The sequence below is a fragment of the Scomber japonicus genome, chromosome 21 (genome assembly GCF_027409825.1).
Source record: "Scomber japonicus isolate fScoJap1 chromosome 21, fScoJap1.pri, whole genome shotgun sequence".
NCBI lineage: Eukaryota > Metazoa > Chordata > Actinopteri > Scombriformes > Scombridae > Scomber > Scomber japonicus.
The window spans coordinates 17,322,083-17,349,464 of record NC_070598.1 but is presented as its reverse complement, the minus strand read 5'-3'; the positions used below and the strand labels follow the sequence as shown (position 1 = coordinate 17,349,464).

General features: G+C 41.2%; 2 protein-coding genes across 2 annotated transcripts in view; one reads left to right on the top strand and one right to left on the bottom strand.

Annotated features, from left to right (window-relative positions):
* Positions 1-11,445, top strand: part of bmp6 (bone morphogenetic protein 6) — a 44,420-nt gene extending 32,975 nt beyond the window's left edge. The window contains exons 5-7 of the mRNA XM_053342674.1: positions 7,650-7,726; positions 8,767-8,877; positions 9,309-11,445. Of these exons, the coding sequence (XP_053198649.1) occupies positions 7,650-7,726; positions 8,767-8,877; positions 9,309-9,458 (338 nt within the window). The 3' untranslated portion in view covers positions 9,459-11,445. The remainder of the gene's footprint in view (positions 1-7,649; positions 7,727-8,766; positions 8,878-9,308) is intronic.
* On the bottom strand, positions 10,938-19,851 carry txndc5 (thioredoxin domain containing 5). The gene is made up of 10 exons (XM_053342673.1): positions 19,579-19,851; positions 18,194-18,346; positions 17,082-17,187; positions 16,889-16,985; positions 15,957-16,072; positions 14,878-14,964; positions 14,440-14,598; positions 14,133-14,215; positions 13,742-13,871; positions 10,938-12,989 (listed from the first exon to the last, which is right to left on the bottom strand). The coding sequence occupies exons 1-10, from the start codon at positions 19,761-19,763 to the stop codon at positions 12,867-12,869; spliced, it is 1,239 nt and encodes a 412-aa protein (XP_053198648.1). The 5' UTR covers positions 19,764-19,851; the 3' UTR covers positions 10,938-12,866.
* Positions 19,852-27,382: the final 7,531 nt, after the last annotated feature.

Below are 27,382 nucleotides of genomic sequence, written 5' to 3'. Positions count from 1 at the left end.
GAGGCTCAGCCATAACGGCTCAAGTCTGGAACCCCAAAACTTTGCCAAATCTGGCAGCCAGACTGGGACAGAGCCGGCTCAGTTTTGGTCCTCTGTTGCCAAAACACAGCTTAGTGTGCTGACACACAGCTGCAGAAGGCCCGACTTGGCCAGCTACCTGGGAAGCGATTTACCTTTGCTTTGCTTTTTCTGCTAACCGATTTAATTGCTATACCATCTGCATGGTACAGAAGTATTTGCTGGACAAGCTGGGTGTGCTCTCTCTACTGCTCCCTGAAAGTCTTTTGCTGAGATTTGTTGGCTTTATATTCTGTTTGTTCAGTGCATCTCCTTCAGCTTCTCAGTAGGTTACAGCACGCTGCTGTTAACACAAGAGGTTGTAAGTTAAATTCCTGCAGGGCCTTTTCTCAGTAATTGCATTAGATGAAAGCTTTGGCTGACATAACAGAGAACAAAGACTCAAAATTTGTTATGCTGCAGGACAGCTAGGGTGTACCACATGTTCAGTTTTGGCTCCAGACCTCTACTCTCTTTTACCCAGCTGTCACTTTTGGCTTGAGATGTCCTAGGATATCTTCAGACTTTAAATCAGGATGTCTTGAAGACACAGTGATACTGAGGTACACAGTGAATCAGAAGGCTAAAGTACCCACCATGTGTAACAAATGTCATCCCTGCTCTCCTTCATGTCACATTTAAATATATTAACAATTAAAGAAAGAGTTAAGTGCTGTTACATAAAACTGAGCTACCTTTATAAGCAAACTGTTCAGATAGTAGGTTGTCTGTAGTTTGCTTTAGTGTCCCAGTCTGTATCAGGAGAATTAGAAAACCTTCTCTGATGTGAATCTGCTCAAAAATTCTGCTCTAACAAGGACAATCTGTTAAATATGTGTCCTGGAGGATTGGACTTTACATAACCCAAAACATCAAGACCTCTCCGCCTCGCCACTCGGGACGACGGGGAGTGTAAATATTTAGATCCTACACAGGAAGCGGGGAGGCCCCCCTCGCGACAGCAGAGTGTCCGTGGCCAGAGGAGGACTGCTGGGATTGGACGGGATGGGAGGATCCGTGAGGAATTCAGGAGGGCATATGGTTTCAATACCGCATCACTCACTCCAGAGACAGGGAGGAGGACAGGATGGATGGGGAGAGCATCCGTCTTGTGGAGCTCTCGTAGGGAGAAACAAAATGTGAATGTTGTCCCCGAGTTTCTGTTTGGCACGGAGCTGCAGAGCTTCAGCACATCAGTTCAAGTCACTGCAGCTTCATTTAAAAGGAGCATTTCACCGATAATTCACCCTGATGCTTTTTCCAAAAAAACATGAGATCTAAGGCCGGAGGCAGCAACGTGTTTGTTTTTAATTGCTTTAGTGTGCACTAGCTTCCACTCACTGTAGAGGCTTTTTAAAACCTTTTTTTTCAGCATGAGTTACTGTGTGTATTCTGAAAATAGATTTTATCCTCTGCCCAAATTGCACACTCCTGACCTGTGTGGTGCACTGATTTTACTGCATCTCTTTTTATTAGGTTGTCCTCATTTTGAGTGCAACTGACAACTGGAGAACTATTTTTGTCCATTTTCATTTAGATTTAGGAATTTGGCCGCACTGCTTTGCTTTGTCATAAATTCCTAAAACGCCTTTCTCAGTGTGCGAGGGATATAAAACAAGCTTTTAACTGGGAAATCTACATACTCCCAGCTGTATTCCCTGCAAGGCTTTTGGGCCTTGTTATTTTCTCATTTTCATAATTTTGCGAGCTAGATTTAAAACGACGTGATATTAAATATCTTCCAGATGACACAAGAGGACGAAATCAGCCAAATAAATTTCTGCAGCATTAGTTTTTAGATAATGGTGTGATTATATGAGTAATGAATCAGCTCTGTTTTTACACTTTTTTACTCACAGTTTTAGTCTAATGTCTTGTTCCCTTGTTTAGTTTAGTAGTCATTTACACATTATCTTGAATTGTGACTTATGAGAACAATGTATGAATATTTTTGATATTTCCACCCCCTCTGGGTGTGCCTGAGCTGTGTGGAGTGGAAAACGCTGCCGTGTACCTTGCCAAAAGAACAATACAACACCTTTAAAGGTAATTTGGGGTTTTGTGGGCGAAGAAGGCCGGGGAGGTAATGGGAGTCAGGTTGGGCTTTGGCTGTGGGGGAAGTTAACAACCATCCGGGGAAGGAATATCACGTCCCAGCACAGCACAGGCGGCCTGTAATTAGGCCTAGCCAGTCATTAGCTGTGCAGCTAAAAGACTGACCACGCTAACAGTATCGCTTAAAGAATTATAATAACACGGCTCTCGGCCAGCTGTGTTTTTTCATCTGTCTCTCCTCTCCTCCCGCCTCCTCCTCATTCTCCTCGCTCCTTCCCCACCCGACCTCCTTTTGTTTACCGTTGGAGTAATTAGACATGGCGGAGCTCCCTCGCAGGGTTTAATAACCTCTGTGATGAAAGACAGGAAGAAAGATAAACTTCAGTAGTAGTGCTTGGAGGGAGGGATGGAAGGAGAGGAGAGGAGAAAACGTCAGGGACAACAGTGACATTCTCTCATGTCTTCATGGGCGTTGGGACTCTCTCCTTCCTTCTTCCGGGTTGAGGACGCAGATTTTATTTTAAACATTGGGCTATACTGTATAACCTAAGTTTTCTGTCACCACCACCTCTATGGGAGTTCATGTAATTGCTACTGTAAAACATGCAATCTTTCCTTGCTCCAAAATGAGTCCTGATTTGTGAAGTTGCTGGAGGAAACTATAGAATTACAGCGAGGCGGTCTGAGAGATTGTGGTCTGTTGGGCTTGAAATTACTTTTTAATGTCATATGTCACACACATACACACACACACACACACACACACACACACACACACACACACACACACACACACACACACACACACACACACACTTCATTCACATAACACCCTTGCTATAAAGTCTGAATTGGCACCATTTGATTCTTGTATTTTCGGAACGATGTGATAAATATAATTTATAGCCTTTTCCTTCTGACAGAGGTGCTGGTTAAAGTGTTTTTGAGGCTTAATGAATGGCAGGTAGTGTAGTGAAGGGTTAATATCAGCCCAGGACTCATACAGTGTATCGAAAGCCTCACTGTTAAAGAGCTACAGTGCCGAAGCTCAGTAAGGAGCAGTGTTTCCCCTGCTATTGAATAGACAGGGTGGAGAACCAGCATCGACGGCCCCACCTCAATGAATTCAATGTGAATTAGTTTCAGTGGAGAGTTTTAGTGTCACATGGTCAAATGGATGTTTGTCTACTCATAGAGAAACATTTCCAGGTTAAACACTGTTAGGTAAGCTGCTGTAAAATGGGAGCAGAGCTCAGTGCCATTCACATTAATATGTCCTGAAAAGAGCTTTTTTCCCACTTTATATTAAAATACTTGCTCTTTATGAAGCGGGTGAAACTACAGTTCATGATAATGTCCTCTGTGTCCAATAGTTTGACATTCTGTAAAATGTCTTTCTGGTAAGACTAAATCAACAGTTAGCAGCTGGTTAGTGAAGCTTGGCATAAATGGTATAAGCAGAAGGTAGCAGCTTGTTAAGATAGATAACAGTCCAGGTAGTCACTACACCCGCACCAAGAAATAGTTTGGCAAATAATCCCCAAATATAACCACCACTTTGACTAAACAAATAAGATTTAACCTTTTAATTAGTGATCTTTAGAGATGCTGGTAAGTGGTGTTAGTTAAGTTAGCACATTGCTGGCTGTAGTTTATTTCTCGATATGCTGAACTATTTCTTTAATGAATGAGAGTCATAAAACCGTCTGAATTACGTGCTTTTATATTTTTTTCACTACCCCAACTGGAATACTCCCAAAGACACTAGAGTGTCGTAACAGACTTTTAATTAGTAACTATTAGTACATATTAGTATAATAAGTATGATATGGGGACTATATTTCTTCCCACATCTTCTCTCTGTCAGGGAAAGGGAAAAAGAAATGAATGGAAGCCTCATGGGAGCCGGAGCTCAGCGGTAGCTGTGTGGCATTAAATTTTTACAGGCAGGAAGGGGAGATGTGGTTTATGGGCACCACAAATCTGGGCCTTTACACTCAATGAAAGCCCACAGTAAATATCAGCTTTATTCCTCTTAAAGAGCCCCACAGACTGTAAATGCAGATGGCTTTGAAGGCCGAGAGGTGCAAGGAAAATGAGTATGTATGCGTGTGTGTGTGTGTGTGTGTGTGAATGTGTGTTTGCATGTGTGTGTGTTTCTAAAAACCATACCTTATACCGTAGAGTACAGACAAAATATAATATATTTAGGCTGTTTACCAATTCAATCAATTTAATCTGATAAATAAACAGAGGTATTTTAATCAATTAAAATACAGTCATATTCGATGCCTGCAAATAAATCCTGTTAATGCCATAAAGTATATGTGAGATGATCAGATTTTCTCACCTTGCCTGTAGTTCTAGTGATGAATGATTTTATTAATGCCTACCAGTGTACTAGTGTGCCTACAACTGACAAGTGTGCAGGCGGCACTGCAGCTTCACTCACACTGAACCCTGGGCTGTGATGTGACCCGCAGCTGAATGTCACGCACCATTAAACCAGACCTGGATGAGGGAGCAGGGGGTCTCTGGGATTGTGTGAGTGAAACATGGATGTGTGTAGTCTGCGGCAGCGTGAATTTCAGAGTTCAGAAGCACTGAGTACTATATGTTATCTACTGACAGACACACACATACAGACATGCTCACTGTCATATACACACAAAGCTCTTAAAACTGATCGATGTACAGCTGCATCACCCCAGTCATCACATCATGATTGAGTCTACATGCTCCACATTCCAATAGAGACTTATAAATCTCTGCACATTAACTCCGTTAAAGCCCTATCAACCTTTTATTACTGTAATGTGTCATTTAAGAGCCATTGTAATTCCTCTCTCAATAAAAATCACCTCAAGTTCACATCAGGTCAGCCAAGTCACTCAGCCAATCAGCTTTGTTCTTTTCCTCTGGCACTCTTCCTCTGCCCTTGGTTGTTTCCTGTATATAAACACTGTACACACTGCAAATGTCCACTACAATGCATACAAAAAGTGTTTTTTATTTGCTGTTGTCGTAATTATGGAAAACATCAGTAGGATCCTGCAGCAGCTGTTTTAGGACCAGCCTGTTTCCTTGTTTGTGAAGGTCAACATACAGTAAATCTGTTAAATCCAAATGCTCTCTGCTGTTGAAAAGTCTGGCAGGTCAGTCAGTCCACAGGGAGGCAGGATGAACACCACATGACCCTGCATTCATACACACACACACACACACACACACATAAACAGAGCCAAAAATGCATGCCTGAATGTAGAGTACACGTGCATCCATAAAAAGATTACACACACCATCAACAGTACACACACTCTCAACTCTGCGTTTCCATATTAGAAGGCACCCAGCGAGCTGCCCTTCCTATCGAAGAGGAAGGAAACCCCAACTGGGGAAACACCTGACTGTATCCGACGCTTACGGCTGACCCTTTGACCTCACCCGCTACCGCCTGTCGTGACCAGTCTCACCTCTTCTTTCCTCTCTCCGACAGAATTAACCCGTCGAATCAAATGACGTATTCACGTTGTGCTGCAATAAAAAGAAACAGGGAGGATTTAGGTTTGATTTGTGTGATGACCCCTGAAAGGCAGGAGGTGCAGCTGTTTTATTGTGCCGCGAACAATATTTTCTTTCTTGCTATGGGTTCTCCCTGCAGCCTTTTTATTTCTCTCTCTCCTCATTAACTTCTAGCTTAAATTAATCCAAATGCCAAGTTCAACTCGCCCCTCACCCCCTCTCACTCTCTGTCTGCCATTTCTTTTTTTTATATTTGAGATGGATCCAGCTAAAACACCAGGGTCTGGTCAGAGTGCTCAGTATGTCTGTTTAATTTGATTTGATGATGAAATGTTAATGCAACTAAGTACCGCTGACTTTAAATGAGAATTCTTCCTTTTAATGAGCAGCAAAGTGGTTTTGACTGTTAAACACATAAACATCAGGCAATTTGTGTGTGTGCGTGTGGTTTTGTACGGAGGGGACACTGCTAGTGAATGATGCACACATCAATGAAGCATGCAGATTGGAAATGTGTGTCTATGTGTGTGTGTGTGTGTGTGTGTGTGTGTGTGTGTGTTGGCTGCTTTTGCTGAGTTAGTGAGGTGAGTGGCTGGGTGGTGGCTGTGACTTAGTGACAAATCTCCGCCTGCAGTCTGACTCACTGGCTCTGTCTTTTTTTCTTTTTTTCTTTTATTGACAGACGCGCACTTTTCTGGAAAATAATCTAATGATGGATATAAGGCTATACCTTTTTAATTTGCTTCTCCATATATTATAAAGGAATGAAAAATCTTTTGTAAGTGCTTCAATCGCAGTAATGTGCAGCTTTTTTCTCTACGCAAACACTTTATAGCCTGCGAGAAACAAATAACCATGTTGGCATAATTTGACAGGATAAGTGGCTACATTAAATAGACTGATGATGCAATGAATAACTTTGAAAAGTAGCAAATGAGGCAGCCAGTTAGAGAAAAAAGTCTGAAAACTGTAAAGTGAATAGCGTCAGCAGTTACTCTAAGGTTAAACATGGAATCAGAAAGCCATATTTGAACCCTAATGACAAACCAAATGACAAGCAGCTACCATTTAAATAGTCTCCAGGCTGAAGGGATGCTTAGGGCGCTGAGGCCAACAAGAAGCCACGCTTAGCTGATCACAGTGCCTCACACTTCCTCGTGACCTTCTGTTCTGACTGTTTGGACATTCTTGATGTCTGTAAACGGTGCTGCCATCCATCACAAGTCTTCCTGGATAAGGCTCTTTTGAGAATACACGACTAACTACTGTTAGAGCTTGCGTTCTCTTCCTGTCATTGTCTCTCTCAAGGAGGTTTGTGAGGGAAAAAAATAATAATCAAAACAATCAAATCAATGAGGTACGACAGAGAGAGGGTGAGAGAGAGAAAACACTTGAAACGTCAGTGGAAAGTTGGTGTCACCCACTTGACTTCAGCATGGTGACGGATGCCAACAATGACCTCCTCGCCTGTGAAAACCAAACCTATACCTGGGACAGTCTGCTGCAGTCCACCCCGCTGCTAGGCGGCTGCAGAGTGGAACAGAGAGAATAAAGAACACACTGCAGGGCGAGGGAATCTGACACAAGCACTGTTGTCACTGTGTCACCACTTGCGATATTTGACTGCTGATGAATTCAATTAGGCAAACGCATTAGACAGCAGATGAATGTGGAGCATGTACAGCAAAGTGACCACTGTAATGAGAATTTGTGCCTATGCTCTGGTCTACGCCCTCACATGCGTCTCCACCCAGTGCATTACATGAGGCGTATTGTGTTATTCTTCTGCTCTCACATTCAGAATGTAATGCGTCACATGCACAGGATTTAATTGGGAATTCTTATAAAAACATTATTTACTCAGGGTAGTTTTTGCTGAGTGTGTTTGTCCCATTGATCATGTAGTGACACACGTTCACACACTGAGACCCACACTTATGCAAACTCGACCAGAAAGATGTGAACCACAGGTTATGATGTCCTCCCACATTACTGTTTCTGTTCTTCTGTTTCAGATTATAACAGCAGCGATCAGAAGACAGCCTGCAGAAGACATGAACTCTACGTCAGCTTCCGAGAGCTGGGCTGGCAGGTATAACACATGTTCATACACAGTACATCATGAAGGCCTCAGTAGGCTTCAAATCAAGTGTTTCAAATGGCCCACACAGTCTGTCTATATGTATAGTTTTTATATTGCAACCATCATCTACAGAGCAAAAGTGCATTTTTAGTTTTATAGGGATTTAGATTATTTATTGATATAGTCTTTTTATTTTTTTGTAAACTGACATTGCAGTCTTTAGAAAAAGTAATTTAATTGTGTTAGACAGCATCACATGACACACTGTAAACACCACTGACTGTCAGATAAATGTGAAACTAGCACTGCCAAACAAGGGTGTGCTCAACAGAGAAAATTAATTAAATTAGTGTGTGTGTGTGTGTGTGTGTGTGTGTGTGTGTGTGTGTGTGTGTGTTTGTGTCAGACAGAGGAAGAAATAGATGCGAGGGGCACTATTACACATCCTTACAAACAAGCTGTAAGCTGTTAACACAGCACTGACATCTAGAGGGAGACTGCACTCTCTCACACACACACACACTTACACACACACACTAACACACGCACGCAGGAAGGAAGCGAGAGAGAGAGACAGGCAGAGAAAGACAGACAGATATTATTGACAAGTAGGAAGGTACGTGCACTAGATAAAAACACAAAAACAAGTTAGGTGGAGGTGAAACACGCAGGGAATTTGTCAGAGCGAAACGGTAAGACAGCGAGGGGAAGGAAGCAGAAGAGAAGTATTGCTTCCCTGAGCGATTCCACAGACACAAGTGTTTGAGCAGGGCTTTGTCCTCAGAGACGAGGTTAGCACTGAATTTCCCAACAGAAGTCAGGTGGGTCACTATAGAAGACAAGCAGTGCTGCATCCTCAGACAACAAAACGACATGAAGAGCTGCTTATTCAGTTACTCACAGTGATGCAAAGATGTTTTCCACTAATATGGCTGAATTACAAAACCAGATCTGACCTTTCTAGAATTTTCTATTTATAAAGCCTTAATGAGTTGGCCTTTAAAAATGCCAAATAACAGTTTATGTTTACTGCTGTGTGTGTCTCTAAGGACTGGATCATTGCTCCTGAAGGCTATGCAGCCAACTACTGTGACGGAGAGTGCTCCTTCCCCCTCAACGCCCACATGAACGCCACCAACCACGCCATTGTACAGACACTGGTAAGAAAAACCCACGGGATTCTGTCAACCTTGGTGCTGGAAAACTCAGTGTGTGTTTATGTCTCCCTTCATACAAGGAAAGCTTAAAGTACTCATGTAACAAATGTTTATATCATCAGTGGATGGCTACATTGTGAGGATGTGTATGAATTCACTGGAAGACTTTTGTTTTTTTAAACTTTTTTTTAAGCTCATTTTTCATCACTTGCAGATCAATTACTAAACAAACCAAGACATATTTATTTCTTTATCATATTTGTTTTTATTTATATCCTTCATCATGTACAAAGCCAACATCTGTGAATGGTGCAACCAACCAGTAATCCATCATTTAGTATTTTTTTCTTATGCAGTGAGCGTACAATGATCTAATAGTTGAAATCAAAGTCTAAACAGTTGCAGCAATTTAAAGCATTTTCTCTGATTTTCAGGTGCACCTGATGAACCCCGAGAACGTCCCGAAGCCATGCTGCGCCCCCACCAAGCTCCACGCCATTTCAGTGCTCTACTTCGACGACAACTCCAACGTCATACTAAAGAAATACAAGAACATGGTGGTGCGTGCCTGCGGCTGCCACTGACACCATCTAGGTAGCTGTAGTGCTTCATTTAAAGTTGGGTTGGCAAAGGGCTGCAAATCCAAGGTGAGGTTGACCTCAACTGGACACAGGTCTCCTGCTCACATCCTCAGCCTGCACGCCTGCAAGCCTGCACGTCTGCCTGAAAAGATCATTTACATGTTTGATTTAAGTAATCTTGGACAATTCAAGCAATGCATCTGCCCACATGAACAGTTTATCCTTGAAAGTTAAAAAGCAAGGATTTAAACTTAAGGGGACCGTTGTAAAAAACTTCACCCCACTCCAGCGTTGAGCCACCAAGTTGTCCATCACCTTCTCTATCGGCTGTGGAGAGGACTATTCACTTCATGGGTCTGCAAGTGAGTGAATGACTGTGTGTATGTGGGGAGGGGGGAGTGTTTAAGTTTGTATATTATGTGTTTATGGAAGTGTGCGTATGTGCGCCAGCGAGGCTACTGCACCTTCACCCTCACTTGTGAGGGCGAGGGCAAAACTGAACTGTCGTGGGACCAGTCAAGAGTGCTGCTTTCTTTCCCTTCTCCTCTCCGACAAAGAAAAAAACTACGCTGGATCAGTTCTCAGAAGAAGCTTGTGTAATTATTGATGAACAACTCTACAGCGCATGACCCCGGGGAAGAAATCCAACAGTACCCAATGACATATACATATACATGAGTCAAATCAGTACAAATGTGATTGGAGTTAGAAGATTCATATTTCCTTCCTCTTCCCTAATGTATTTTCTCCTCAAGCCATATTTGCCTTCCTAAAATATAATATGGACAGAACCAAAGTGACCGCAGGCTATTTTAGCAGTGCACTGCTCCAAATATCCCCTCAGTGTCAATATTTGCCGGGCTCACGCTGAGCTGCGATTCACCAGACTGGTTCAACATGATGCATGTTGTGGCTAAACTGATGTTTTTCTCCAAAGAACCGAAGAATACAGCCTTATCCCTCCGACATACCGCAAATGGCCATTTCCATGTTGCTGCACTCACAAAGTTAACAAACGCTTCCACCCCTGACAACCCATCAAGAGATTGTGGAAAAACATTTTGCGAGTCAAAAACAGCCGGCAGGACGGTTTCTGTGCCAGCTGTCTGAAATTAGCCCTTTTGCTTTTTCAACCCTAAGGGTAAACTTTTGTTGAGATTTGTGTCCGGTGGCAACGTCTTTCCAATTGAACTTGTTACTGTGAGTCTTGAGTTCAGTGTCTTTGAATGACGTGGAGTCTTTTAGAGAACATATTTTAATGAAAAACTAATACCAATAAGAATCTAAATACCTTACGTGCCTAACCAATCATAAATTACAAAATATACCTCTGGTAAGCTGCTGTTTACATTTGTGATCATGTTTAGACTGTTTTTTGTAAATACTTGTACATTCTCAGCTTATTTATTGCACCTTTTATTAAAAAGAAAAATCACATACCTTATTAAGAGACAGATGCAAGAACAAAATGAAAGTACAAACTTATTTTTGAAAAATTTTTTATTATGAAATCTCATGTTACAACTTGCCATTATTCACTCTTTTTTTGTACAAAATTCATGGGTAGCGCACAACCCATGACTCACAAGGAAAAAAAAAACTTCTGTCACTGGAGTTCCTTAGACCATGTGCTATCCATAAAAACTTTCTGACAAAAAGCTGCTTTGTGTGTGATTGTTTGTGTACCTGGGTTGGTGCCCTGTACCATGCTGCAGATATGTTTCACATAACCTGGGTCAAAGAGCATTTACACTGTAAGTGACACAGCCTGACAACTGGGTGAAGTTCACCACAATAGTCAATCACAGAAATGTACACATACACTTATTGGCATGGATGTAAATGCTATTAGACCCAGGTATGAATGCAGATGATTTCTTGGCCTTTGGCAGTTTAATTTCCAAACACCAATTAACCTTCTGTGCATGTTGCATCTATGTGTTGATGGTTATGATACAGTATATGAGAGACCTTTGCAGTACAACAGGAAGCTAAAACCAGCCAAATATTGACATATTTTGGTTGCATTTTTGTAACTGACAATACTTTTTACAGATTGTTTTAGTGTAAGATCTAGAAACCAGGAGTTGGTTGATTTTATCGTCAAACCACCAACTTATCCATGTTCACTTTCAGACAGTTTGACATCCAGATACACTGTATTAAGTGGAACCAGGAAAATGAAATGACATGAGATACAGCAGGTTCAATCAACTCAAAGAACAGAGCACAGTCAGAAAGATGATATTAATGCAAGCAAGCCCACGTTAACCTGAGCCACAGTAAAGTTTCCTTTCAGTTTAAATCTCACAAGTATCAACACCACAGAGGGAGGTTAACACTGTTCCTTTTACCCTCAATACTGACTCCAAGTGACCCAACTGCCCTCTTCTCTTCCATCTACAGGACCTGGCCTGAGAAATACAGCACTAAACTTTTACATTCACATTTTTTTTTGTATTACATTTGATGAGATCATGAAGGGACAGTTTTAAGCAGACACCAGGATGCAGCTCTTTCACATGAAACTAACAGTGTTCGGTAATGGAGATATGGGGCAACATGGTCCAGGCCTGAGACCCTGAATGCTAGCAGGAGTAGTGAGGGATGGCTGAATGAGATCACATGAGTCGACATTCCTTATCCCATTTCTGAGAAGTTACATTTACCAATTCTAATCAGCTTTCATAAGAAATGTGTCTGGTTATTTCCTTTAAAAAAAGCTATACTCCTCATCAGAGAGAGAAAATAACGTATGTGCCACATCAGCCTCCATCACAACTCCTTCTAGCCTGCGTGGGCATTTCCCTGAGAGTTAAGTCAGATAGGCCATCACTGGCATGGATAGAAAGTCCCCTCAACTTAACACTCAAATTCACATTAGTGTGATGCAACCTTTACAACCTTTGGAGTGACGGTACCGTAACATTAATGGCTTATGATTTAACAACAGATCCCATGTATAAAATTGAGCATTTTTGTAAAAAGTGGCTACAGAAATTAGGTCAGAAACTACAGGGTTTTTTTTTTTAAACAGGCAGAAACTGGGACATCTGTCCGTCAGTGCAACCCTTTTAATAAACATTTTATTTGTGCGAGGAGTTCTGATCGATTGAGCAGTGCTTGCAAAGTGGTTGTCAGACATGTTGCTTCTATTGCAGACCCAACCGGTACGACACAAGTCTCCTTTTTTTTTTTTTCTTAGAAGATTTGAGGTTGGGGGGACAGCAATGAAAAAAATACATTCACATCCCAAACACTCAGCTGAATCATTCTGTCCTTAATCACTGGAGAAAGAAAAGGAGAGGGGGGGAGGTTGGCAACTGTAGGACATAAGAGTGGTGTCCTACTGGCCAGATATGCAGTGTGGGTGAGCAGAGTGGTGAAGAGTGAGCGCTGGTTGGACTGTTTTTACAGCTCGTCCCTCGCCTGCCTCATCACAAAACTGTGCAGGCTCTCCATGTCCCGCCCGCCGTGGTGCTCGTCACCCTGCTCTCCTGCTCTGAACATGATTAAAGTGGGGTAACCTCGCACCTGAGTCCAAACAGAAGAAAAGGAGAAAAACTTAGTCCATGTGCTTTACTCTGTTTGAAATCCTTATTCTAAAAGTAGCATGCAGTGTTTCGACAGCTGAGACCAATTATCTTATGCTACAAAGATTAATACTAAATCACTCCCAAAATCTTATCAACAGTTTTTGGCCAAAGTTCTATCTGTTCTCCAAACTTTAGAAAAGCATAACAAATATGGCACATGTTATCACAGTGAATCATCACTCAAAAGCCTTCAGATAATTCAAACTGTGGATGTTGAACTCTGACGCAGCAATTCAACGTTGCAACTCCAAGTGTATTTTTTACAACTACAAAACTAGATTAATGATTTACCACCTGGCTTCTAAATGCTAAACACACTTTATCTGAACAAACAAGGAAGTGTCAAGACAAGAATTTTAAAGATGCATCGGATTTCAAGTGACTTTGCTTTTTATCACTTCATTATAGATATGTTACAGGTTAGTTTGGCGTTGAAGTTGAGAGTAGCATCTTCACACCACTGTCAACACTAAATAAGGCCCCCAAAGCTTTCCTCTCGGTAGCGTCATCCCAGCTGCCACATACATATTTAAGTATGTGGCAGTTGTATTGTTCTATAGTGTAATTACATCCTGTATAACACACTTAATCCTGACGGTTAGTGACGGGCTGCTATGTGAGACACAGAGTCACAGACTGTTGTAGTTGGTGTCTTACTGTATAAACTGTGGCTGACACCTGCATACTTACAGAGTACTTATTGCAGAGTGTGCGCTCAACAGTGCAATCCACTTTGGCTATCTTGACGTCCGTGAGACCGGGAAACTCCTTCGTGGCAAGATCATCCCATGTTGGAGCGAGGTTCTTACAGTGGCCGCACCTACACAGCAGGATAAGACGGGGATGACGTCACTTCACACCAAGAACGCTGACTGTGTTATATAATGCTTTTTATGATTCAGTCTTTTCACTTTTGTTTCATACTATTGCAGGCATTTCTTTTTAAAGAAAAGAGTGCCTTGAGTGCACACAGTATTCAGCTACATTAAAAGCTATTAAACAATGACATTTATTGATTCTATATTAAAATCACCTTACAATTTTTATTCGAGCAAGTTAATTGTTCCAGAACTGATCTTACCATGGAGCGTAGAATTTGATGAAGGTGAGTCCTTTGGCTACTGTTTCATCAAAGTTGCTCTCTGTTAGGACATAAGCGCTGGACTGCAGAGAGGACACATATACAAACGGTGATATTAACCTCTGCTGAAATGTGTCAGAGTGAAAGAATTAACACTAAGAGCACAAACAATAATGTATCCAGCATGACACATGATCACATCCATCGACACTGTAACTAGACACAACTAACAAGCAAGAAAGACATGAGAGGAAGAAAACAGGAATTCCGTGTATGGCATTCTTCCTTCCCTGCTGTTCACACTCACCTTCACCTCCTCTTTGGCTGGCTCATCGGTGGGGATCTCGTTTGATTTCTGCTCGTCATGTGGATGCTCGTCCTCCTCCGCAGTGAGAGCTGCTTTCAGCTGGTTGTCCACAAAGTCTTTGAAAGAGTCCAGGTCTCTTTTTCCTTTGTACTGTTCTGCCTGCATAAAGATGACACACAAGAATGAATGCTTTACTGCTATTACTATAAATGTGGGAGCTTTTTAATTAACTTCTTGGGATAGTCAGTTTGGTTATCAAAGCTATCATTTGGCAAATACATGTGCTTTACAATAAGTTGTTTTAACTACAGCACAATGTTGATTAATTTTTATCAAAAAGCACGTCAAAAATGGGCATACTGATGTCTTTGAAGATGTAACACAGCTGTTCATGCAGAGATCACTTGGGAATAAAGAGTTAAAAACAGTTCTGCATACCTTCTGTCCGTTGTAGAAGAAGAGCAGAGTGGGATATCCTCGCACGCCATTCTCAGAACAAACCTCATAGTGCTGTGTACAGTCCACCTAAACAACCAGTATATGAACATGTGTTATTAAATTACCCTGCACATTTGCTAAGGAGGCGTCAGTAGTTAATCCTATGTGTAAACAAATGACCAGAATCCTGTTCTGTCAAGCTGATAAGACCAGTGAGTGAGCAGGTTTAAAAAGGAACTGGCAATGAAGAGAGCAAGTAGAGTAAATAGAGTTCTGCTTCATCTCTGCAATAAACTGAAACTCAGACTTTCAGAAAGGCAGCACATATCATTGGAAGGACAAATACCAGCAAACTTATGAGTGAATAAAGAAAGCTAAAAACCTTTTTTAGTTGCCCTGATTTGTAACAGATATGTCATCATATGAAAAAGATCGCATAGCAAACTACACTTTTTATGCTTTAAAAAAAAAAAAAAAAAAAAAAAAAAAAGGTGCTACATGTAGGAATTGTGAAGCAATTTACATGTATTAATCCCTTTCTGTTGCCAATGAGTGAACAGGTCGTAAAAAAAAAAAGTCCTGATTTCTATGAAGACTATGCACTCCTTAGTTTGCCTCTCTCCGATGCCAACAGGGTGCAACATTAGCTAACTTTTTAGAAATGGAGTCTGCTAACTTCAACCAACAACCAGCACCTACCACAACACCGAGTCATGTTAGCTAAAAATACTGCAAAGCATAACGTTAGCTTACCTAAACATATATCGTGATATAGTGGTTTGGCTGGCTAAAGTTAGCTCTACTGCTCGCTCATGCTAACGGAATGCTAACTTCACTCACTTAACAGCCACCAGTGCCAAGAATTTGTAATTGTTACATATTGCACCTTTAAAATAAGATTATTTATGAGTTAATGTGACATATCCCATATTTACCAACTGTTCAACTTTTTCTTACATTTACATCATATTTAGCTGCTTCAGTTTTCAGAATACTGTTCAGGTATTGTTCTCAAACTAGTAGTCAGTCATTGCCAGACCATGAATATGCTGTAAATCTGTACAAAAAAAAGGACCCACCTTTCCTATTTTGACATCATCAGAGTGCTCCAAGCTGGTGGCCAGCTGCTCCCAGGTTGAGGCCATGGCTTTGCAGTGGCCACACCAAGGGGCAAAGAACTTAACAAAGTGAGCACCTGAAGAAAGAACAGAAAAAAACACAACAGATGTGTTTAATCACCAGGGGACCAAGGAAACACAGAAATGTGTAAATGCCTTACAGTATACACTAATTACTACATGGATAATCAGGCACAACTGCACATTTCTGAGCTTAGTTGAGGCTGCAGAAGTTTATGGTTACAAATTTTTTGATTTGATGAAATATTGTAAAAAGTTGATTCCACTACAAAGTGAGCACAGGCGGCTGTAAATGAAAATACACACCTCTTATACAGTTTACGCGACCAATTATACGTTTATTGCGGCTCTGTTGCCAAGATGTGAAGGTGGGACCTATAAACACGGCTTTAAAAATGCCTATGTCATATCCTGCCGTTTTTCATCTCCAAACAAGCAATCATTTATTTTTCTGCAGAACCAAAACATTCAGCTCCAGCGGGACTTAAGAGCCGCAATTTCAACGAGACAATTATCGTGAGAGCTGTTTATTTTTGCAGTCGTGGTGAAAATCCAGAAACGTTCATTGACATGAGACGAGTGTTACACAGCTGCTTTGCGTTGACTGACGTATAGACTGTGGCTCAGGTGTTCATGATGAAATGTCACTTATGTAAATCAAGGCAATGGGGTGTTTTCATTTTCTAAATGAGTGATCCAGAAACAAAACTCAATGTGGTTGAAAACTGAAAACAATTTTGAAATTGGGACAAAACAGAAATGTTTCATCAAGTATGACAGGAAGCAGCTGCGCACATACACAATACCAAGTTACGGTTCATTTGCTTTTGATGAAGCCATTATGAACAGCACATCTTCTACTAGAGCTTTACCTTTGGCTATGTGGGCCTTAAAGTTGAGAGCAGTGAGCTCATACAGGCCCTGTTTGGGCTCTGGAGCTTTAGGAGGCTCCTGTTCAGTCTCTGGTTCCTGGAGGAAACAAAACAACACGCATATAAGATCAATCATGCACTGCCATGATCAATGGTTTATTCATTTGAAGTCAAATGAATGATCATCACTTACTGAAGGATCCTCCTGCAGTGTCTTCAGCATCCACGTCTCCAGGGACTGCACATCTCTTGGTCCCTGATACTTCACTGCCTCCTGGTCAGGCTTAAACAACTTGAGCCTAACACATAACACAAAAATGTTTTGAATTAAATGAATTATAATGTGAGTGGTTTAAGTCTAAAGCCTCACAAAAACAAGCGTACTCTAACTCGGTGACCTATGTAGTTCATTCAGTCCTCATTACAAGCTTTAGTTATACGAGTAGAAAATCTGTCAATCATTACACACAGTCACAAGTGTGGTATGCTGTCAGCATTGTTTCAGATGTAAGAGAATGAAATTAAAGGACGGGTTCACAGTTTTACAAGCTTGTCTTCAGACAAAAATCAGGTCCCCTTATGAACATTGAAACAGGTTTTTTCTTGCCATAATGGTTATTCCTATTAATACTGATCATTAGAAGATCCCTTTACAATGTAAGTGATGGGGGCCAAAATCCACAAGCTTGCCTCTGTGAAAAAATGTATTTAAAAGTTTATCTGAAGCCAATATGTAGCTTCAGTCGTCCAAATGAGTCACATCAAGTAGATAGCTTTCAATGTTAGCCTTTTTAGTGCCAAAGTCTCTCTTTTTGTTACTATACTTCCACCACAGCCCAACAGGGATGCTAAAAAGACTGTAAATGTGGCAGATATCCACTTGATATGACAAACTAAGACTGCTGAAGCCTCATATAAGCTTCTGCAAACTGTTAAATACATTTTTACAAATCATACTGTGGATTTGGAACCCCATCATCACTAACATGTAAAGAGTATTTGAAGGGGATCTTTTAATAGCCAAATATGAACAGGAGGAATGATTACAATGAGGAAAACCTCTTTCACTGTTGATTTGGGCATCCGACTGTTGTTTTAACACAGATTTGAAACTTTGTGGAAGTGTCCTTTAAAATAATGGCTAAAATTTCAACGAAATGCATGTTAATGTGTCACTTATCTGTCAATCAGTGATGAAGACAACTGTTTGATTCTACACTATTAGCTGTGTTTTTATTCACTCTGCTTACATGAACATAAGAGTAAGACTAAAGGTGCGTCAGCTGGTGTGACTCTAATACTTACGTGGGATAGCCTCGAACCCCGTGGGCGTTGGAGCAGAACTTGGTGTCCTGGACACAGTCAACTTTTACCACATACACTGGGGGCTCATCCATGCTGTTGTATTTGTCTGCCAGTTCGTTCCATGCCGGCTGTAACCTCTGGCAATGGCCGCACCTGAACACAACAGTGGTAGAAATAGCGTCAGTGTGCGACATATGTTATTCTGAAAGCTTTCACATAGTTTGATCTGTTCAAATACATCTTTAACTCAAACTCTGTTTATAGACTGTGATCCTGGTTCAAACTTTTCATATGCACCCAGCACCTCTTGCACTCTTTCATGGTTTCTATGGTAAGTTATGTAAATTCATAAGAAATGTGAATACGCATGCATTAGAGCCCAAGTGATGAGTTTATACCGGTATATCAGAGGCACTGTATTCTTAGAAATACCCAGATACAGATGGTAGCCAGCTGCTGAAACATCTGATAAATATCTCCACTCTCCTCTGAATGACAAAAGAGTAATAAAGCAACATGCTTTCTTCTTTCCAGCACAAGCCTCCAGTTATTTCTGGCACTGAAGGCCACATGGAGCTTAGGTTTTATGTAGCATTTTAATACTACTTAACAGCAGAGTAACTTATGCATACCACCCCCTGATGAATACAGACACACAGGGAATGTGAATGCATATCAATGAAAAATCAAAGAAAAAGTCAAAAATTTGAGCTGGAGTTGTTCATAGTGCTTTGTTGCAACAATTGGCAAGAAGACAGAAATGCACTGCGTGGTTACATAAAGAGGTTACATGGAGACTGTTATGTTCAGCCTTTGTTGGAGATGAAGACAAAACAATGGGAAGTGCTTAACTTCTGCGCTTATCTACAACGACTATGAATCTCATCTTTTACGCATCTATTGTTGGTTTCATGCATATGAAACTCTGATGAATGAACTGAACTGCTCCCTAGTTTTATAAGAGAACTCCTGCAGCCCCCTCAAGGACCTCTGGGGGTCCGTGAACCCCATTTTTGGAACCACCGACAGTCAATCAGTGCATGCCACGTAAGCACAACTCACCAACCTACAACTTTGAGCCACATCGTTTCTGCTCCATAAACAAGCACAACTTTAAAAAGCTGCCTTTACTTATAATGTACCCGGTTCAATATTTACTAGAAGGCTACCCGCTGGCTAGCTGTTAGCATTATTAGCACCGAGACAGTCGTGAAAACTGCTCTACTATGCTAGCTAATGTTAGCTGCTAACTAGCCGGGTAGCTCTAATCCCACTGATACAGTCAAGTAACAGTTCTGCAACAAATGAGGCATGTTAGTGACAAATGTTGGTGCGAATTATTTCCTTTAACGTCGTTTATAAAAACTTGGGAAGTGTCTACTTACCATGGGGCGTAAAACATGACAAAGTGGGGTGCAGTCGGCACCGCCGCGTTGAACATTTCCACCGTGTATGAGTGCTTGGCGTGCTCATCTTCATCTTCATCAGAGTCGCCAAACACAGCGGTGAACAATAACGAACAATAAATAAAACACAGTAGAAAACGTGTGCAGCTCAGTGCTGAGGCCATGGTGAATCTCTGTCTCGGTGGATGGAAAGTGTCCCGGCTGCTGGTGTTGGAAAAGACGTGCACGCCTCCAAGATGAGCCTCCGCGCACTGTGGATGGGACGCATGCATATGAGGAAGCTTATTACTGCAGCTGGGTATGCATGTCAGCATGTTGTGTAGATCTGTGGCAGCCCGCAACTCTGTCCAAGCTGACAGGTTCAAACAAGTGCCAATCTGTGAGGAACTATGGAAGCCTGTGTGGTGTGGAGGCGATGTGAAGATAAGATGAATCACTAAATATTGAGCAGGCAGAGCACATAACTCGTAGTGAATGCATGGATGTATTTGTCATATCTGCTGCATGATATAGATACAACAGGCTCAAATCAAGTGCATTATTTCATTATGTCAAATTATGTTAATGTCTTTATTTGCAGCCTCCAGTTCAGCATCCCTCACTGTCCATACAGGTTGAGGTCAAAGATTTGACCAGATAGGAACCCTACTGAACATGTTCAATCAAGCAAATACAGTGCAGTTTGATTAATGTCTAAGGACACTGGATACAGTGTAAAGACTGACCCAAAATGTAAAACTATTACAATACTTACTTTCTGATGAAATCTAATTAAACACTATATAATTAGTTTGTATTGAGATGCAAAATCAAAGTATTATTCAGAGTGGAAACAGCATCTCCCAGAAGTTAAGCAAATATCTTAGTTTAGATTGTTGTTCATTCAAAAAGAGGTTTCAGAACATGGTTTGAAACAGAATGAAGCGGTCTAATACCAGAAAACAAACACTGAAAATGTGACGTGTATAGTTTATAATTCTGGGTAAAAGCCTCACCACACCATGTATATTACGGGTAACCATACGTAACCTTTTATAGACATGAAGACTTACAGCTTTGCACTACTTATTAAGATGATGAATGTGAAGTTGAACAAAATTGCTAATGTAAAAATATCTGTTAAGGGGAAAGGCAATGAAGTGCGGTGAGAAAAATCTCATTAGGACATAATTTAAGAGACATTTAGGAGAGTTTGTTCACCTCCAGTGGAGTTATTAAAAACCAAATTAGTTGATTATATATGGTCCAATAAGTTACGGTCGACTGCAGGACTGGCAGGCAGTGCAAGTTTCCTTCACACCTAAGGACTGTCTTTCTGGAACAAATCTGTTAAGACATCCATGAATAGATGAAATATTATGAAAATAGACTCAGGATCACAAAGTTAACGTTTTGCTTAAATTGTGAAAATATGGGCACTGAAGCTCAGGTGTCATATCCCTGTTGGTCTGGATGACAGATGGACTGAGGCTTTTCAACACCGATGCTCAGATATGAGTCAGAGTTGCCGCCTCATCATGACTGGAAACGCTGCTTGAGAGTGAGAACATTTTAGGTAAATATAATTAATCCAATTTATTACATTGGGTAAATAGTGCCTCTCGTGGGGGCTGTAGCCTTGCGTAATGGCAACGGCGTATATACATTATGCATCTATTCCCACGAAAGAGTGTGTTTGTGTGTGTGTGTCTGTTCCCAGAGCAGCGGGTACCTGCTGACTGCCTGGATTGACAACTCTTTGGCAAGTCTCCTCTCTTCTTATTATATACTCATGATTTCATGAAACCCAACGGAGACAGTGTGTAGTTTTTTTTTTCTTTAATCATCCACCTTTTTTCCTTTCATCTGAACAAGAGGAAAAGTGGGAAGAGGAAAGAAAGATGTTGCAGCATGGAAACAGACGGAGGTGTCGCCCAGAGCGGCACTTTGGTACTGTATATAACATTATTCCAGACTGTCACAGTTCAGCAGCTCTTGCAAAGCCTCTTGGATGTCTATATTCTAAAACTGGGTGAAAATGATCCTACCATGCACTGTTAGGAGTCTCCAGTTGGATATATAGATTACAGACTGAGGTGTTTATGAATGCTCCCAGTGTGTGTGTCAGTACCTTTTAAAGTAACCTGTGTCAGGAGATTGTTCCGCTGTTCCCTAGATGGCCATTGAAATTCTTATTTAACACATGCACACGTACGGTTTCTCATCTCATTAGAGTAGAGCTATAGAGTGTGAAGCAATGCTAGCCAAATAGTTACTGTGCACGCCTGTCTGCCTTTTAACTGTCCACCATCCAATAAAAAAGACAAAAATGCCCAAAAAGTAATCATAAAGAGGCTTGCAGAGATCAATACAGTGACAAAGAGTTTGACAAAAGGGGCTGTGACTGTTACCAATTGAACATATTTTCTCTTTGAAGAACTTCTTTAAGAGTCTCACTTTTTGGCTGTGACCTCACTTCACTTGTTGAGAGCAGACTAAAAAAAAGAAAAGAATAGACAAACCTAAAGGGTCAGCCATCTTCAGACGCCTGAATGGTTTTTGGAATTTTGGGATGGGACAAAAACTGAGTTGTTTTGTCTTTCCCATGTGAAAAATAATACAGCAATATGTTTCCAATATGTTCAAGTCTCAAGAAAGGCTCATTTTCTCACGCTAGTTAAAGGGTTAAAAAGTTCACTCCCAAATGCTACTGAATGAAACGTATTCATCTTTTTCATTACACATCAGAGGTATTTTTGTGTGGACTGTTATGACTGATCTGATCATATTATACCGTGCTGACATCAAGGTGTCGGCACTACGACGACTCCCACCCACTAAAGTTTATTTGAGCTATTATATCAAAAAATGGTCTTGACACCCACTCGTGACCCGCAGCTCTCGCTATGCTCTCACATTCCAGCTGCTGCACTCTCTGTGAAACACAAATGCCTTTATAGTTAATTGGAGGTGAAAAATGATATATGAGATTATTTTCCTTGACTTTTTGCACATGATAAATAACATCTAGAACACGGAGACCCAACTCTCCCAGAGGGGTTCTATTGTTTCCACGGCGAGCCAATAACCACACATCACCATTTAATCTCAACATGTCATATAGCTGTGGTAAATATGACCAAATTGCTGCTGACACATTTTACATTTCGCCTGGTGAAGCGGAGGCCACATACTTGTGGGTGTCTACTGGTTACCCATTGTTGATGGCCAGGCATCTTGCCAGGCCAGCTATAGCATGTTGTAATAGGAAAAAAAGAAAGATTAATGGTCCCAGAAGACCTGGGAACATTCTGTTTATTTTCTTAATTGCCTGAAGTTGAGAGTGCACGAGTTGGCAGGTGGAAAACGGGGTGAAAGTGGGAACTGGGAGACAGTAAATAACAGAGAGGAGTAGTGTAAGTGTGTACGTGTGTGTTGAGACAAAACAGTTCAAGCAATAGTTAGATATTGTGCCACTAAATTCACAGAGCGAGCAGTAACTCAAGGCAGAGTGCTAAAAACTTTATGAGGTGTTTCTGTCTGAATCTGAGGAAAAATGTTGTTTTTCAGGCTGGTCAGACCACAGATAAGACACCAAAATGCTACAAAGGACTATCTTCCCAAATGTGTTCAGTAATAACATAATGAAATTTTGCCCTCACAGATTTATGTACTCTCGCAGTACTGTCACTTGTGAACATAATGATCTCCTTGAAGCAGTATGTTCATCATAAAATGTAAATAAATGGCAGAAACAGTGCCTCTCTAACAGCTGTGGACTGCTTTTCACAAATAATATCCTTTTCAAATTGGGGTCTGCTTTCAACACTGCCAAGGAACACACTGAAAAACCCTTTAAGACGACTTTCTGGAATATTTCAGGGCCTATTTCTGACCAAATCTAATTCTGTCGTGTAAACATATGGGAATTACCTTGCTGGACACTCATTATTCCTGTAGAAATGCTCTCAGTGCTGTCTTCCCACAACTGGACATCATGTAGGCCAAAGCCAGACGTGTTTCCATTAGGGATACAGAGACTCATGGCAGTATCATATCCGGGACACAGGATGTGACCAACAGAGGGGAACCAATGTCATTTGCAGACAACCTACGAGAGCCACTACAGCAGGCACCTGTGCTGGGAAAAGACAGCAGGGAAAGGGCTCTCCCACATGATTGGAACAATCCCAGAAAGAAAAAAAAAACATTAAAGGATGGAAATTGGAAAGCTCCATGTCTTTTCATCTGGGTTTCTAAAAAGGGTTAGAGGAAGTAAAGGAGTGTGAGAGAGGAGAAAGAAAGAAAGAAAGACAACGAGGGAAAGGAAAAGTGGAAGAAAGAGAGTGCTAAATAATGTGAGTAAAAATCATTCAGGAAAGAAAGGAGGGGGTCAGATGGAGAAAGATTAAGAAGATAATAAATGATAGAGGAAGTATATGAGAGATTGTTATGGTGGTTGTGGATTTCCATGACAACTCCCGCTGCATCTCAAGTGTTTTTATATTCTACTGCTCTCTGCTGGATCCCGGCGGATGAATCAAGTCGTGCCAAGTCTCCTGAGGTATCTACAGTATTGGAATTACCAGCATTTTCCACAAGCCCTGCGTACTAACAGGGTCAGCTGCTTTCCCACTGCTGGAAACTCCATGCAGAAGCTGTAAACAGGTTGAACATTGTCAGGTGGGACTGGACATTGCTGTTGTTTGATGAAAAACATGTCCACAAAATGTATCTTGTTTAGCTAGTCACGGACAATCAAGTAAATATAATATTCAGATGTTGTTATATAGACTTCAACCATCATGAAATTAATCATAAATCATAGATAAATGTCCATGAAAAGTTTTATTTGACTTCAGTAAAAGCAAAGAATAAAAATATTACAGCATCTAGAGTACAGACATTCATATCGACCTAACTTTTCTTCGTCTTTTGGGTCAACTTTAAATCTCTCCACAATGGTTTATGACAAAATATAACTAGCGAATGCTGCTAATTAACTGTATGTTACCATGTCTGGTCAATTTACGACTTCCTATTTGAGAACGTGTGATGGAACAGCTCTCGAAGTCGGAGCTCAGGCGGGGAAACACCATTAATGGTACTCACATATTTCCACTGCCTAAAAAACACTGTTAATAAAAAAAGACGTATTATCTATATGTAGAGTTTTGTCGAAATGAATCGTAACCGCTGCAAATATTCTGCCTGCCACGTGAAGTTTCTCGCAGTCAGCCATGTTGATGGATTGCATTTGGCTTCATGAGTCGTGGAACGCTTTGAGCTCAGAGTATTCAACTTGGAAATTTCCGACCTCCGACTTGAACAGAACGCAACGTACGTTCAGCCTCACAAAGCAGTTTTTTTTTTAGCTATTTGTGGCACCGGTTTTTTATCAGCAAATCTTTTTCTTTCAAAATTTTTCCAGCAGAGAATAATCCTTTCGCAAGTTCACCGACAAAGAACTTTGATCGCCTTCCCAGTGGAAAGTTCAGAAGTTTGGCTGACATTTTTGGCAAATATGCTTTAACGATGAAGTTCCGTTTTATTTGCCCGGGTGACTAGATAGTACCTCTTGCACCACTAACTTGATTCTTTACGGTATGTGGCAGGGTTTACTTTCTTATGGAAAAAGCTAAGACAACGATTTGCTTAAATACTGCCACTGATGCCTATAATGGGCATAAAAAGGTATAAGCAGCTTGGAGTTTGGTGGGGAGGGGGCACCAGTGTCTCCTCTCTATGTTAACACTTTTTCATGTCTCTTCTTGTCTACATCAACTTGTTTCTAAAAACAGTACATGTCACCTTGAGTTGAGATGTCACAGGTGGTGACAGGACCCACCTTTGATTTGGAGACTGCCTTTCACAGACGTGTCTCGGTCCACAACCCTTGCTGTAATAGCCCCACTTCCTGCTGGTAAAGCCATCAGGATATACTGGCCAAAGTGGGAGTGCGGTGGGGCAGAGAGAGAAAGAGGGAGATGTAGAGGAGGTAGGTCGAGGACAAGGAGTATGGGAGAAAAGAACAGAAGAACAGAGGGGTGAACAAGAAAATTTACGTTACCTGCTATATAAAATAAAACATATTAGAGATTACAAATGAGCCTTAGAGCCTTTAAAACATCAACATTTTCATATCTTCAAATGTCTTTAATTAAACATCACATAAAGGATTTATGTAGGAATATCTTAAGCATGTTAGAGGCGTTTAATCCAACCTTTAAAAGGGTTTAGTAAAGTATTAATAAACCACCCTTAGCATTATTAAATGGGATATACCACAGAAATTAACACTGCTATTTAAATAATAGCAGAAATCGTCTCAAAGCCCACACACTGGAGAGCATCCAACCTGCCAAAGTGTCCTTGAGCAAGACACTGAGCTCCATGGGGACTGCTTTGTAGCTGAGCTCTGAAATAGAAAACATAATTCCCCTCTTAAGATCAATAGAGGATGACATACTGCAGAAAAAAATAGCGTTGTTGCCTTTACATGCATGTTGATCCAAATATCATTGACAACCTACAAATCAGGCGGCTGCCATGGACGCATGAAGCTACAAGGAAAGTAGGGCTCTAAAGTGATATTTCAGCAGACAGTATTTCATATGAGGCAAGCCGTAAATGTCATCAATAACCAATGAGGCTTCACTTTGCTTGAGCTAAAGCCGTATACAAAGACTGTCCATGGTTTTATTCATTTTGGACATACTGCAAGGCCCTTTTAGATCACCTCTAGTACCTGCCTTCATTGCGTCAAGGTTTGTTTTTATTTTTCCCCCGCTTTTGAAAAAAAAAAAAAAAAAAAAGAAATTACAGATGCTGTCACCCACTTACCGGTACTCCCGCTTGCTCTCATGGAAAATGTAAAAGGGGCCCAGCCTCGCTGAGGTCAGGCTGACATTGCCAGTGAGAGGTGGCCAAGTCACAAAACAGATGTTTACTGTTTTTCTAAGGATGATTTGTTCTCTGCTCAATATTGACTCCGGTCCAACCATAACTCAGCTCCGTTTAACAGAGCACCGTGTTGGAGTGGGCAGACTGGGGCACAATGCATGGACCAGGTGTTAATGTTTTATTGTAAATGTGGGTCTTATTGTATGCATGCTTCATCACTCTGTGGGTATTTTCGTGAGTTTATGATTCTGACAGGTGTCTGGGTTTGACTGTAGTCAAGCAGGTGTGCAATAAAATGATCTGATGGATCACACATAGGAAAGTGTGCGTGTTGTGCCTCTGTGTGTGCTATAAGGTGTGTCATTGAATATGAACGAGTTTTAGGAAGCCTCTGTGTGTGTGAGTGTGTGTGTGAGTATGTATGTGTGTGTGTGTGTGTGGGTGCAGGCTGCACCTCTATGCGTCTGCAGAGGCAGTCATAGACCCGGTAAAGGTCTCTCCACAGAAGCCATTAAACAGTGCGTCTGTTGGAATAATGTGTTTGACTTGGCTGCGGGGCAGCAGCAGGTGCTGGAAGGACTGGCCTGGAGCTGCTACTCACTCCCTGCTTTGATCTGCAGGCCAGGGACCAGTCTTCCCCTCCCGATGTCTTTCCCTCCCATCTCATCTTTGTCTTCCTGCTTCCTTGCCTTTGTTCCTCTTTCTCCCTCTTCATCTCCCCATTTTTCCCCTCTGTTGTCATTCTTGCCATTTACTCCTTTTTTTCTGCTTTATCTTCCGCTCTCCTACATGATCTTCACTTCTTTGCCAATGTCACACTTTCTCTGTTCACATGTCTTTTATCTTTTTCATGGTCTATTTTCTGTTTCTCTCTCTCTCTTCTTTACAATCCCCATATTTT